This window comes from Emydura macquarii, unplaced genomic scaffold (genome assembly GCF_026122565.2).
Source record: "Emydura macquarii macquarii isolate MOO-44397 ecotype Brisbane River unplaced genomic scaffold, CSIRO-AGI_Emac_v2 contig_1897, whole genome shotgun sequence".
Taxonomy (NCBI): domain Eukaryota; kingdom Metazoa; phylum Chordata; order Testudines; family Chelidae; genus Emydura; species Emydura macquarii.
Window position 1 is genome coordinate 1,025,177 of NW_027132034.1, and position 15,303 is coordinate 1,040,479.

The 15,303-nt window shown below is 41.6% G+C and overlaps 1 protein-coding gene across 1 annotated transcript in view; it reads left to right on the top strand.

Annotated features, from left to right (window-relative positions):
• Positions 1–15,303, top strand: part of LOC137159779 (N-terminal EF-hand calcium-binding protein 1-like) — a gene marked incomplete at its 3' end in the record, with an annotated part of 79,361 nt that overhangs the window by 41,772 nt on the left and 22,286 nt on the right. Inside the window, exon 3 of the mRNA XM_067558250.1 lies at positions 3,783–3,891. Within this exon, the coding sequence (XP_067414351.1) occupies positions 3,783–3,891 (109 nt within the window). The remainder of the gene's footprint in view (positions 1–3,782; positions 3,892–15,303) is intronic.

Genomic DNA, 15,303 nt, shown 5'->3' on the forward strand with positions numbered 1-15,303 from the left:
AGGCATCCTTAGCAGTCTGTTCTGCAATGCAGGATGACCTTATGAATTACCCTGGATTGCTCTGGGGATGGGCTCAATTATCCATGCTGTTTGCCCATCACGTCCTATGACTAATGGTCATCAGAATTAGCTCTGCTGAATTTTGACAGTAAGATCTTGGAAGGCATTAAAAGCCAATTTTTGAAGTGTTTTAATCTGAAGGAATTGCTCAAAATGTGATGGTCCATCAGATTATTCCACTGGTTAAAAACACATTGGAAAGTAGGCACTCAGTCCTATATTTTCAGTCTTTACACCGTAATTACAGAAGGTTGTACATAAAGGAAGAGTCTTTGGAATATAATCAGATAGCTCTAATAAATACTATTTTTTTTAATCAGAGTCTGCAGTATATTCGCCTTATTAAGGCAAAGAGCTTGTATTTAACAATTACAATTAGTTCTTTAAACACTACATAGAACAACAACCAGAGCCTCCTGCTGACTGCAGCTCCTTGCAGTCCAGAACCCCACCTTCCAGAATGAAGAATGGCCATTGATCTTTGCAGGCACAACCCACATACATATACAACAATTGCAGCAGCTCCAGACATGGCATAGTCTGTACCAGTCTACTCAGATTTCATTTTTGTAGCTCACAGAAAAACAGAAGCCCCACACATATCCAAACCAACATATTTTAAAATGTGTGGACTGTCAAATGTTTACTATGGCTGGAATTTTCAAAAATGCCTAAGTGATTTAGGTGCAAAAGTTTCCTAAATCACTAAAGCACTTTTGAAAATTCCATCTTGTATCCTCTTGGAAGGATGTATCACACCACACTGTAGTGACACCAGTCAGTCTAAAAAAGTATGCATTCCACAAATTGTACGTATCAGGTTTTCATCCAGCAAACAAGTTAGGACAGAATCCAGATTTGAAATGCTAACAGTTTGGAAATATTTGATCAGATCAGATAAATTGGTCAGAGACTGATTCAAGGATGTTGTCATGTTAGTTCACTGCATGTTACAATTAAGGTAAAAAAGCAGAGGAAACAGACTCTGCCAAATAATGTAGAAGCAGTATTACAATGAGATTATTTGTTTTCCCTCAGGGTTAATGCAATTCTTATTACTGTTCTAATTATTCCCATGATATGGTACTTTTCCCAAATCCCATTAGGCCTTAGGCACTTCCTGGACTCATTACTGTCCATCGGTCATCAAAAGGCCAATATGGTGATGGTTTGGCCTTATCTCAGAGAAGATATATAATAATGGATGGACCTGAGTTGGAACAAGTTAAACCAATGTATGAAAAAGAGTTGACTATATTTTAGTTTGGAAAATGGGGTTGACCTATGTCCCATCTGAGGCTTGGCCAGATTTACACTAGCAAATTAGGTTGGTTTAACTATAGTGGTCAAGGGTGTGAAAATCTTCAATTCAGTTAAGCCGACCTAAATCCCCAAGTAGACAACACTAGGTCGATGGAAGAATGCTTCCAACGGCCTAGCTACCACCTCTTGGGGAGGTGGATTACCTATGCCAACAGGAGAATCCCTCCCATCTGCATAGCTAGTCTCTACATGGAAGAGCTTCAGCTGCACCAGTCCAGCTGTGGCACTGGAGAGCTTTAAGTGTAGACAAGCCCTAAGCACTCTGGGCCAGATTTTTAAAGGTATAAGGCATTGCTGCACTCAGCGTTGCAATGCCTAACTGATTTAGGAGTGGAAATCTCATTTTCAAAAGGGAATTAGGCACTTGGGAGTGTAAATCTCATCAATTGTAAATGAGATTTGGGCTCCTAAATGCCTAAATCCCTTCTGAAAATGAAATTTAGATTTCTAAATCAGCTAGGCATTGCAATGCTGAGCACAGCAATGCCTAGTACCTTTAAAAATGTGGGCCTGTAAAATCACTGGCAGGAATTCTCAAGTTCATTAGCCCTTCTGCAGAAACTTGGTGCCCCTAACTATTAACATTATTCAGTCTGCAATATAGTCATGTTCTCTGGAGCAGAGCTGTGAAGTTCCAGGAGCAGTATTTGAAGCTGAACTTTTCTATGGATGCCCAGGGTCCAGAAAAACCTGCAAAACTTGGACCTAAATGAAGTCAGTTTACTGATGTCTACATTATGATGTCATGTACGCTATTTTCTGTGCTTCCTAGATGTTCTATATGAGTGTAGGTGATCACAGGCATGGGTGGGGGGTTGTGGCTCTCCCTCACTGTCAATCTCTGAGGGAGGCCATACCTCCCGGATGCTATGTCCTGTGGGGAGGCTTCAGCTAGAGGGGGGAAATTAGCAGTTCGTGGACCTCCCCAGCCTAGCAGGGCAATCCCAAAGCCCTGGGCCCCACCCCTTAGATGGGGCGAGCAAGCAGTCTATGGCCCTGGCCCTCAGTCAGGGCAGGGCAGGTAAAGCAAGCAGTCGCTAGCCCTTGGTAGGGCGAGCAAACAGTCTATAGGCCCAGGCCCTCTGGCAGGGCGGGGCAGGAAAAGTAAGATGGCTACAGCCTACTGAGGCTTTGCAGGCCAAGGGGAAGTCACCCTAGGGTGTGGGTGGCCAGGCGAGGAAGGGGGGGATGCAGGCCCACCCGACTCTACTGCATCCCAGCCCAGGGCCCTAACAGTGACGGGGCAGTCCTGCCCTTGGGTCAGTGGGGCTCCAACCGAAACTCGCTGATTAGATCTCAGGCTTGAATGCAGCCAAACTGAGGTCAGCTATCCCTGGGCTACTTCCTCCACCCCTGGGTCTGTGGTCCAGGTCGTAGTCCACCTCCTCGGGGTAGAACGCAAGGGGCAGTCCCAGCAGGGCCTTGGTGTCACTGGCGTCGGGCAGCTCCTCCAGGTCTCAGGGGCCAGGTAGCTCCTCTGGCTCACAGGGCCCAGGTAGCTCCAGCAGGTCCTTGGAGCTCCTCCACAGGGCAGTGGTCAGGCCCAGGTCTCAGCCCTAGGGAAGAGACATCCTTCCTCTTCAGCCGCTCCCTCCCGATTGAGCTGGAGGGCCCACCCTTTATTCTCCCATTCCTGTCCTGCCTCTCTGCTTCCGGTCTGGTGGATGTGGACTTCTGGGTTCCACCCACCAGGGGGTGGTTGACCATCTGTCACTGTCAATCTCTGAGGGAGGCCACACCTCCCGGCTACAATGACCAAGAGAATGTCTTGAGATTCTTCCCAGTAGATTCTTGTGAGTGGCACTTACCCTTTTTTTAACTTTCAACCAAAGGTAACGAGGAGAGCTCTACATGGCCTTCCAGTTTGCAAATTACTTAGAGAAAGATGGCTGGGTATCATTCTTCAATAAAGCCTTCCTAACACTAATGCAAAAACTAGAATTTCTTCTGGCTGATGACAGGACCCAGAGCTGCAATGACATTTGCCATTCACCAAACAAACTATACAGGTTTAAATGGGGGACAAGGGGCTACTATCAGGGTAAGGCAATAGACTGGCATTACCCTTCTCAACATGTCTTGAAACACTTGTGCTAAATTTTGCAGGGAGGATTAAATAAATACTGTGTTACATTATTTGATCAATTGCTTTTACATGTCTGCAAAGGTTGATTGACAGATCTACTACTACTATCATTTAACTTAATACTTACTATGTGTCCTGAGTATAATCTGTTATCAAGTTCCCAAATAAATGTAATCTAAATTTAAACTAATCTAAATTTAATCTAGTCCCATGATTCTATTTTTTTTAAATCTCATGTTCAGATTAATTAAAGTAAAGGTGACAACAAACTGTATCTGTAGCTAATGATGTTTTGATTTCTTCTTGGTTTCAGATGATGGCAAGCTGTCTTTTGAGGAATTCAAAGCCTACTTTGCGGATGGAGTCCTGAGTGGAGAAGAGTTGCATGAGCTTTTTCATACCATTGATACACACAATACTGAGTAAGTATCCTCATTTTACAAACAAGTGCTACATTTTGTAGTTGGAAAGAAGTTTAATTTTGGGGGAAAAAAACCTTAAGCTGTTTTTATACAACAACGTTGTTTCAGGGAAATTATACTGCCCAATTATGTACTCTGGTAAGAGCAAAATGTCTCTTCAGCTGATCATTTTCATACGTTTAAGTGTCCAAACATTCAGAAATACAGGCTTGCAGAATGTGGGGTGGGCATCAGATGCTGTGTGTGTCCTCACATCCTCCTCCCATGAGGGCAGGTGGCATCAGGGAAAGGGAAGAGATACTGTGGTCCATTCCAGCTCTCAGGCTGGAGTAGCCTTGTTAGGACAGCTGTACAGCTAGGGTGTGGGGATAGATTTCTGCCCCCACATAATAAACCAGGTGTTGAGCAGAGAGTTTGCCCGCAAACAATTATCATAGATAGCAGTGAGCAAACATTACCACCTGATGACAGTTTGATGCTCTATAGGAAATGGATTGGTGTCTTCATTGATGTTTTGTGGAAATCACAAAACAGCCATTACATTTCAGAGTAGCTGATGTGTTGGCAGGGTCAGCAGAAGCTAAGGGTTGAAGGGTACAGAGAGTGAACCAACTTCTTGTCCCAAGTATCTCTCTCTCTGCAGTGGGTTCATGCAACTGCCAGGCCACTGTGGGAAAGTTGTATCACTCCTCCTCATATGGCATGTAGTCTTTTTATAGACTACCGAGCAAAAAAGAGTTCCATGAAAAAAATTCAACTAATTCCAGTATAAACTAGTTTACTAGATAATCACGACAGTACTTGGCTAATCTGCATTCCGAATGATTCACACACACAAATCTGGTAGCCTCTTCCCGCTTCTTAGCAAAGAGAGGGAAGCAGACCACTGTACAGGGATCATTATTAAGACATCACATAAACTTGATATAGCACAGTTACTAGCCATAAATAGATGACACTGTAGTTGTGAAAAGTATTTTTGTGTGCATCATCCTTGCTTTCATTCATAGCAAGCCATCACAGAGAGTCCACATCAGGTACTCCTTTGCCATTTAGCCCCACACAAACCCTGCATATAACTGGTGTTTAGTACCTTGTGAAGAGGTTGACTTTCGCTCCTATTGATAACTGGTCACATTCAGTAATTCACAGTGGGGTCTCCCAGTTGATGGTATGAATTAGCAAGGTATATCTAATACCAGTACCAATCTAGTACCTTTCATGTAGACTACATTTGGGTGCCATTTCTGTGGTCCAAAACTACTGAAGTGATGCCATTTGTTACCTTTGGTTCCTAACAAGTTATAAAGGCATCCCATTTGCAGTAGTTGTGGTTGGCTTATTGGTTCTGTTTAGAAGCAGTGCGAACTCACCAGATTAGTTTTGCTTGACTCAGTAGTGCTTATTGGTACTGATGAAAATATTAATGCAGTAACTGACATTTACTCTATGTGCATGAAGGTTCTGATCTTGTGCACTGCCAGTCCTTACTGCTGCCTCAGTTTCTCTTCTTCCACAGGCAAATAAAGCCACCACAATTGGTGCTTTATAGTTACTCTACTCAACTGAGGACTGGTTAATTAACATAAAAAGGTCAGTTTAACTTCAAGTTAGAAACTCATGACCTTCCTCTACAAGCTTTGCAGTCACTCTTAAAGGTTTTGTTCCTACCCTTCACTATCAGAAGCTCTGGCTAGGCCTTTCCCTCTGGCTGGTAGGGAGAGCTTCTTTTTTAGTTGTCTTTGAATCTCCTGCAGATTTCTATCTTCTTTAACTTTGCATCAGGGCATCAGGCCCCAGGTCACTCTACTAGGCCTCTCCAGACAACCTATATCTTTCCTAGCCCCTAGTCTCCCTATCTTTGATGAAGCAGGCTCCCTCTTATAATGATAGCCCAGGGCTTCCTATGTGAAGCCTGGTCACCTGACCAAACCACCAGTCCAAACCCAAACCTATCACCTGAGAAGTGGAAAGTTAGCCAGAGGTGGGACTGAGCCCAACTCCCTTGGAAATAATAGCCGATCCTCTAACAAAGGGTTTCAAAATTTAGATGTAGAGTTTTGTAGGAAGCATCTCAGTTAATTATTTTTTAATTAATTTTTCAATCTCAATTATTAAAATACTACAGGTTCTTTCAGAAAAACACATGTTCTTTAGGAAAGAAAACTAAAATAAACCATAATAAGTATAAAGCATGCAAAATGTACATTCCAAGTTTTAATGTTAAATAAGCAACTTCTAGGGGAGAAACCTGACATCTCTTTTTAAGATGCCCTAAGGATATTTGTTAACCTAATAAGACTTCTGTTCTTCTCTTCAATCACAGTCAACATAAAATGAATTCAGATCTTTAGTATTCAAGGTTGTTCCTTCTAGTCTATATAAATATGTAAGATATATTCAGAGGCTCGGTACTTTGATTTCTTAAGAGCTTGGCAACTCTTTTTTATAATTGTGAATGAAGCAGACGTGATGAGCAGTATTGCTTTCCTGGTTATATAAAACCATGAAAGGATTACAGCCAGGAAACCTGTTTTGTATATGTTCTAAGTGTTCCTAAGGGACATAGCTCTGATCTCACATATATTGATGTAAATCAGACAGAACTCCATTGAAGGCAACTGAGTTTTGCCAGTCCAAAATTGGAATAAAGGGAGAATCTTGTCCATGGGACCTTACTAAAACATGCAATAAACTGTTGTGTACTAAAGAAACAATCGTGCAGTGCTAGAAATCTTGAAGATTGTCACTCAGGGTCTAAATTCTCTTTTTTACATGAGCTAATGAAAACGCCAATCGGCAACACCAGCAGTAAGCTGCCAGTATTCTGGATCCTTCCCAGTCAAGTTTCAAGCCAGACAACACTTGTCCATAGACAAGGAAGCACATCTATATTCATCTTGCTGGAGCTCTTTGACAGTGCTGGCCAATAAATACTCCTTCCTACCAGCAAGAAGCTATGTGGATGAGTGGAAAAGCCTTAAGATTTCTCCAGTCCTTCCTCTAAGACCAAATCCAAAGGGTTGCTAACTGTTCCTCCACTTCTAAAACACCTCACCTGTAGTGTTCAACAAGACTCAGTCCTCTCCCTCATACTACACAACATCTATATGGAATTTTAGATAGAGTTGGTGAGTCATGGTTGACATGCCAATAGCATGTGGGTAACACCCAACTCTATACTCTTTTACATAAAACAAACAGCACCATCTTTTTGCTTTTTCAATGTCTAGACAAAGTCAGCACCTGCATGAAGCACAGCTGATTAAAGCTTAACACAGGAAATCTAGAAGACACTGATTTAAGTGCCTCCCTCTACCTGAGAGCTTCCTTCCTGTACAATGTTCTCCTGTTCTGAGGGCAGATTCCCTCGATAGAAGTCAGTCCACAACCAAGTAGCTATAGATGCAAAAAGCATGCATTTCCTCTGTGAATAGCCAGAAAATTGTACTCCATCCTATCAGACCTGGTCACACCATTCGTGCATTTTTGATCACTAGCTTGATTAGTGCCACTCATTATATTTAGGAATGAAGCCACTACCCTAAAAAACTCCAGTTGGTAAAACACAAAACAACCTTTCTCCCTAGCAATACAGGTTGCCATGAGTACATCAGCCTGCTGCTCCAACCTCCGTACTGTCTCCACTGAATACAGAGTCCAATTCAAGGTCTTCATCCTGATATTCAAAGCCTCCCCAGGACTTGCCCTAATTATCTGAGAGGTCATTTCTTCCTCCATGACAATGATTTCCACAATAGCTATGTTCCACAGGCACAGTGGAACAGTTGACCAATAGGGGACAGCTTGTGAGTATAAGAGAAGGAATTTACCATGAAAGTTCACGCAGGAGATCACTTCTGCAAGAACTCAGAATAACTAGGGTCCTCACCAGTTTTAAAACTGAATGGCAAAACTCATTTTCTGCCATTCAGTTTTAAAACTGGTGAGCTTAGCCTTCCCTTGGTAAGTTCTTCACATAGATAAACATACAGTGTGCTCACACATAAACCTCCCTCTCTCTCTCTCTCTCTCTCTCTCTCTCTCTCTCACTCTCACACACACACACACACACACACACACACAAAAATGATCCTACAGGCTGGGAAGGAGGGAAGGAAGGAATCCATATATCTGTTTTTAAATTCTTGGGAGATGCTCTTCTACTACAATTATGCAGTGTGTTTAAGCTGCCACATACTCTTCATATACACACACCAATGTGTTCAACAAGCTATAGACTTTTTTTGTTTCAATTGTCGTAATGTACCACCATTCCCACTATTAGACTATAAAGGAGAAAATGCAATGTAAGCAAAAAGCAAAAAGCAGCACAAAACTATCTAAATGAATAATTAGGGATTTTGTGCATGATAAATATGCATTATTGGTTTTTGTGAATAAAAGGCTTATTTCTTAAAATAGATGACTCAAACTGAGATACCAACTTGATCTTACAAATGTGATCCAAAACAATCCTATTCATACTGAACAGCAAACTAGGAGGAATACCATGTGCATCTTCTTAGCAGATTAAGATCCTTCAAACACAGTTCCTATCCCTGTTCTTCAGAATCATCCCTTCTTGTACTCTCCTCCAGCATCTTACTTTCCTTACATATAATTTAAATGTGTCTTTTCACTAAAGCAGTCTTGTTTTACAGGAATTCATCCTTGTCTGAACTCAGCAGGGGCTATTTGAATCTTTTTGATGAGTTACTGAATTAGCCTGATCCTTTTCATTGTACAGTGTTTGATTTCTAACAATAGTGGCTATTACTTCCATGTTTTACTTTACATAAGAACATAAGAACGGCCATACTGGTCCATCTAGCTCAGTATCCTGTTCTCTGACTGTGGCCAATACCAAGTGCTTCAGAGAGAATGAACAGAACAGGTAATCCTCAAGTGATCCATCCCTGTCACTCAATGCCAGCCTCTGGCAAACAGAGGCTAGGACACTTCAGAGCATGGTTTTGAATCCCTGCCCATCCTGGCTATTAACCATTGATCGATCTATCCTCCATGAACTTATCTAGTTCTTTTCTGAACTCTGTTATAGTCTTGGCCTTCACAACAAAAGAGTTTCCCAGGTTGACTTTGTGTTGTGTGAAGAAATACTTCCTTTTGTTCATTTTAAACTTGCTGCCTATTAATTTCATTTGGTGACCCCTAGTTCTTGTGTTATGAGAAGGCGTAAATAACACTTCCTTATTTCTTTCACCATACCAAGTAATGATTTTACAGACCTCTGTCATGTCCCCCTTTGCTTTTCATTCTTGTGAAAAAGGAATATAATGCACAAATGAACTTAATTTTTTCCCAAAGGTAAATAGGCCTGAAGAATGTGTGGAAATAATAAGCATAATATTGTGACTTGGTTATCAGGAAAGAAGAATTCATGACAGCACTAATAGTTGGGATTTTAAATAAGGAACATTTTGAAATGCTACAGTTGATATCTGAGAACAGGCAGTGCAACTGGTGTAGCCATCTGAGCTAGTGAAATGTAAATCATCCAGCAAGAACACAGTGGAAAACATCGTGTAAGAAGTAGCAGGGAAAACACTACCATAGGAAATGGGTGAGGATATGTGGGGGGGTTGGTTTTGTTTTTTAAGTGGCCATTATTTGTGAAGGCCTTATACTCAACTTTGACACATTTGCATTTGTCTGTCTTCATGTGTGTATTATGTGATAAATTCTGAATGCTGCTGCTGCTCAATTTCAAAATTTCAGGGAATGATCCAGGTATCAATGGCAAAAACTCTATTGATTTTAGGGAAAATCAGAAAACTGAAAGAAAGAAAATGCAGGGCTCACAGATTCTGCCATCTGTTTAACACATCCACCACTTCAAATACCTATCAATTGTCTACAGAACAAAGAACTGGTTGATGGCACCCATTAATGACCTCCAGCACAGCAGTACCTCTGCTCATTCTCCCAGCAGAGTTTGGCATCCTGACACCCTGAACTATTTATCTCCCAGACTAATAATAATGGTGGGAGGAGAAGGGGAAAATGGTGGCATACACACAGCCTCTGGCATGGGGCAAAGAATGGGGGACCCTGGTATGGTGGAGGGATAAGGTGAGGACTCATAGCCACTGGCATTGGGGGGAAGATGGGAATGAGGGGGAGTGGGGATGGAGATGTACATAGAGTCACTGGCATGCCAGGGAGAATGGGAACTGTGGTAAAGGAGGAGGAGGAAGGGGGGCACACAGAACCCCTAGCAGAGGGGAGATTGAGGATGTTGCAGGGAGTCCCTGACCTGCAGGGAGATGGGAGGATGGTACACAAAGAGCTTGTGGAGTGGAATGGAAGGATGAGAAGAGCCCCTGGTGTGTGCAACGAGCTCAGCCCACAGAAGCTACAAAATGTGTGCCCCCCTAGAACCATAAGAGATCTTCTAGTCCAGTCCCCTGCATTCAAGGCAGGACTAAGTATTACCTAGACCATCCCTAACCTGCTCTTAAAAACCTCCAATGATAGAGGTTCCACAACCTTCCTAGGGAATTTGTTCCAGTGCTTATCTACCCTGACGGTTCAGAAATTTTTCCTAATGTCCAACGTAAACCTCCCTTGCTGCAACTTAAGCCCATTGCATCTTGTCCTACCCTCAGAGGTTAAGGAAAACAATTTTTCTCCCTCCTCCTTGTAACTACATTTATGTACTTGAAAATTGTTATCATGTCCCCCCTCAATCTTCTCTTCTCCAGACTACACAAATCCAATTTTTTTCAATCTTTTCTCATGTCATGTTTTCTAGACCTTTATTCATTTTTGTTGCTCTCCGCTGGACTTTCTCCAGTTTGTCTGCATCTTTCCTGAAATGTGGTGCCCAGAACTGGAACCAATACTCCAGTTGAAGCCTTATCAGTGCGGAGTAGAGTGGAAGAATTACTTTTCATGTCTTGCTTACAATATTCCTGCTGATACATCCCAGAATGATGTTTGCTTTTTTTGCAACAGTATTACATTGTTGACTCATATTTAGCTTGTGATCCATATGACCCCCAGATCCTTTCCCGCAATACTCTTTCCTAGGCAGTCATTTCCTATATTGTATGTGTGCAAATTCCTAAGTGGAGTACTTTGCATTTGTCCTTATTGAATTTCATCCCATTTACTTCAGACCACTTCTCCAGTTTGTCCAGAGCATTTTGAATTTAATCCTGTCCTCCAAAGCACTTGCAACCTCTCCAGGTTTGGTATCATCCGCAAACTTTATAAGTGTACTCTCTATGCCATTACCTAATCATTGATGAATGATTTAGTGTGGGACCTCACTTGAAATGCCCTTCCAGTTTGACTGTGAACCACTAATAACGACTCTCTGGGAATGATTTTCCAACCAATTATGCACCCACCTTACAGTAGCTCCATCTAGGTTGTATTTCCTTAGTTTGTTTATGAGAAGGTCATGCAAGATAGTATCAAAAGCCTTACTAAAGTCAAGATATCCCACATCTACTGCTTCCCCACCATTCACTCCCTATTAGTGCAGAGGTTCTCAAACTGTGGGGCGGGCCCCCCTGCAGGGGCATATAATGCATTCGGAGGGGGGGGGAGAGGAGGGGAAGGTAGATGAGACACTTTAGGGGAAAAAAACCTTACTATGCACATTTTACCCACAGCAATGAATAACTAGTAAAGCTGATTCCTCCCACATATCAGATCCTCAGATGGTGCTGTGCATTTTGACGGATTTCTGTTAAGCTTATACAAAGTCATTGCTTTCTGTAGGTTAATCCATTTGCTACAACATGGTGTGCACATTTAATTTTAGGCATCAACCACAGTCACAGTTTTGCTTTTGCTCTTATTACAATGGATCATTGGCTCTGTTTGAATCAATGCCTTACTGTTTTTAATATTTAGTGAGAGTTGCATGTTGATTTGTTTTTATCTGGTATATGTACTTGTATGGCAGGGAGGCCATAAACACAAAGAAGGTCACAAAGCAACGGTCTCAAGTTGCAGGGGGGGAGGTCTAGGTTGGACATTAGGAAAACATTTTTCACTAGTAGGGTAGTGAAGCACTGGAATGGGTTACCTAGGGAGGTGGTAGAATCTCCATCTTTAGAGGTTTTTAAGCTGCGGCTTGACAAAACCCTCGCTGGGATTATTTAGCTGAGGTTAGTCCTGCTCTGAGCAGGAGGTTGGACTAGATGACCTCCTCAGGTCCCTTCCAACTCTATGATTCTATGATTCTAAGGCAGGGGTTCAATCAAATAAGTTTGAGAACCACTGCATTAGTGCCTATCAAGAAGTTGGGCAGGAGGGATGGTTAATAAGATTCCTTGTTCAGTCTTAAAGATGTAACTCTTTACCATAGTCACATGACAGAACATACCCATAGCTAATACGAAAGTTTCAGTTTGAAGTAGTGATGAGAGGTTTCGTATTCTTACATGATACAATATTTTAATGCCTGACTTTGCAGCTTGCAAGTACCATATATTGTTTGATCTTTCATCCTACGAGAAATGCAGAAAATGAATTTTGAGGGCTTTCTACAGACCCCTTTTACCTTTGAAGACTCTGTCGTCAGACATATAGCATGATGGTGACATGTGGCAATGTGCCAGAAATCTGATGGAGTTAGTGAAGAGAGACAACTTGGGCAATATAGTATGAAGCCTGAGTCCCTGTTAGTACAGATTTCTAACAAAAAACACAAGTTCACATGCATGAAGCAGATGTGATAAGGAAGCCAAATGTCACTAATTAGCATCACACGCACATGTTGAAAAGGGCAGGTTATATAAAACGTCTGGTATTAACAGATTGGCTCAGAAAAGTATCAAAGTGTTCATTGAACCGTATGGAGTTTTGTTATGCAAGTGTAAGAATCATGTACACATCAAACAGACAAAAACCATCCATATGTGATACCTCTCACTTGCAAATTACCCTGTAGAAGAAAATGAAATTCTTAATTTATGCTTATGGCTGCTAAGTAGCTCAACGCTGCAGTTCAGTAGAGAAGAATGAGAATAAAATTACCTTACCTAGGATACATCCAGCAAGTGAACATTTGTACAGTGTTTTCACATTTTAATCCAGTGAAATAAAAAACAAAATCCAAGCTGTAACAAAGAAGAACCTTTCTCACTGTTTCATCCTTTTCTCTCTCTCTCTCTTTCCCCCTTGCTTCCCAGCCTAAGAGCAGTGTGAAACATTCCACTTGAAACTTCAACATTCAAGGGACTCAAAGTTAGCCTAGTCTGTGTCCAAGCTGCCCCTGCAAACACAGGGCCAAATCCTTAGCTGGCATAAATCCATGTAGCTCCATATAAGTCATTACAATGCAGGAACCTCAGCTGCTTTCATGGAGTTACATCAATTAATCTGAGCTATGGATGTGATCCACAGAATCCTAATGGGGCAGAATGAAACCCTGAATGTGTTGCATCACACAACCCTCTAGGCTGGCCCATCTTGAGACGGTTGGAGAATCCTGGAATATCTTATTCCCCCATGTAGCTACACCCATCAGTCCAATGAAGAGCCATTTTGATAGGCTCCAGTGAAATCTCTTTCCTCCGATTTTAGTGTTTCAAATCAAAAACTGATTTTAGATACAATAACATGGACAAAAACTTTTGTTCCACTTAGCCTGAGCTGCCAGAATGGTGGAGAAAAAGGTGGTGATGAGAAATTTCAAAAGCTAGAAAAGATAATCTTGGAATCCCACTCAGCTGCCTATCTGTAATGGGTGGGGTTTTGAAGGCTTCTCTTTTTGTGTTTGCCTCCACCAGTGCATTTTTACCTTTTCAAGGGGGAATGGAGTTCCCTGATATCTTTCCTGTGCTTTTGTTAACAGTGTTATGCCATGAGGGTGAACACTGTTGGTCTGTCCCTTTTTATAACCTTTGTGTACAAGCAACACCCTACATATATAACATAAAACAAGAGAGATTTGTTTTTAACACACTCATCATGATAGTATCATGCACACATCAAAGAAGCAGAATCCACATATAGAAGCCTATCTGCAACTTTTATCCTAATAATTAACCAACCACTTACAGAAGAGGGCACTTCTCTCTTCCATAATCTAAAATGTCTCCATAGATGTTTATGCCTTTAGTCATCTAGCTCTTCCAGAGATTTAATCAGTCCTTACACGTTCAAACTAGCTTATCCACAAGGTGTTTTCACCTCTCTGAGATTCTACAGGAAATACAAGACATACATCTCAACATTTCCCTTCTTTATTACTAATTTGGTTATGCAGTTAGGGCAATGTTCCAGGACTTCCTGTGCAATGGCTTATAGTAAAATGCTATATTGATAAACTACTAGCCTAGGATTAGGGGGAGCTGGGTTTTGTTGGAGGCCCAGTGTGATCTGACTTGCCCGACTCCTGTTCTACAGCTGTTCTACAGGTGGCTGAGGGGAATACGCCATGGCTACTGGTTTTACCAAACTATTGGTAAAAAAAACAAACAAAAAAAAACACAACCCACCCTACCACCAAAGTAAATAAAATACTAAGACTTAAGCAAGGCACTAAAAAAAGCTTTAAAAAACATCACCCCCGACATGTGGTTGCCTGGTTTGCACAGCTTACCACAGTGCCTCAGTTAAATTATAGTAATTATGCCATGCTTTTAAGGGAATGTCTCCCATTAGACATCTTTGTGAAACTTCCCATAAATATACCAAAAAAAAAAAAAAGCACAAAGGGGTACCCTTATAAAAAATGTTTTTAAGATAGTAAATCCTGGCAAGCACATTGAGGTGCACTTTCATCTGAAGCGGCAAGACATAGGAAAATGCCCTAATACTTACTTACAATGTAAAAAAATCTTATGGCAAGCTATGGGGCATAAAAGGGAAGGTCAAGACCTTATAAATACAAACTTTCCAACTCGTTTCATAAAAGGGCTATGTCTGCAAGTAAAAGTTGCTTTGGGTACTTTAAATTTACCAGCTATAATGTGGAAGGCACTGTTACAAAAAGTTTGGCAAGCTCATTTACTAGTGAGCCAAGCCTTCCCAAATAAGCACAAAGGGAAGGCTATTGCACAGACAGAAGGAAAAGTGGCTGCTCAAATCACCTTTCAAAATCAAGAAAGTAAAAAAAGTAATTCAGTCCCTGAGGGAGGTAACAAAGGGTGCAGCCAAGGGCAAGGCCATGGGAGGATCAATCCCCTGTGCTGGGTACTGTAAAATCGAGCTCTCCAATATGCCCCTAAAGCTTTAATCGATGGAAAATCAAATAAACAGCTGGCTGACCTGATTTGTCCCAAAAAAAAAAAAAAAGGAAGTCTCACACTCCAAAAAAATGTGCTAATGAGGATCAATGGCCGACCTCACCTCCTGAGAGGAAGCCCCCCAAGTCCCTTAATACATGCAGCACCTTTAACATCTAATAAATGAAAACAACCCACTATT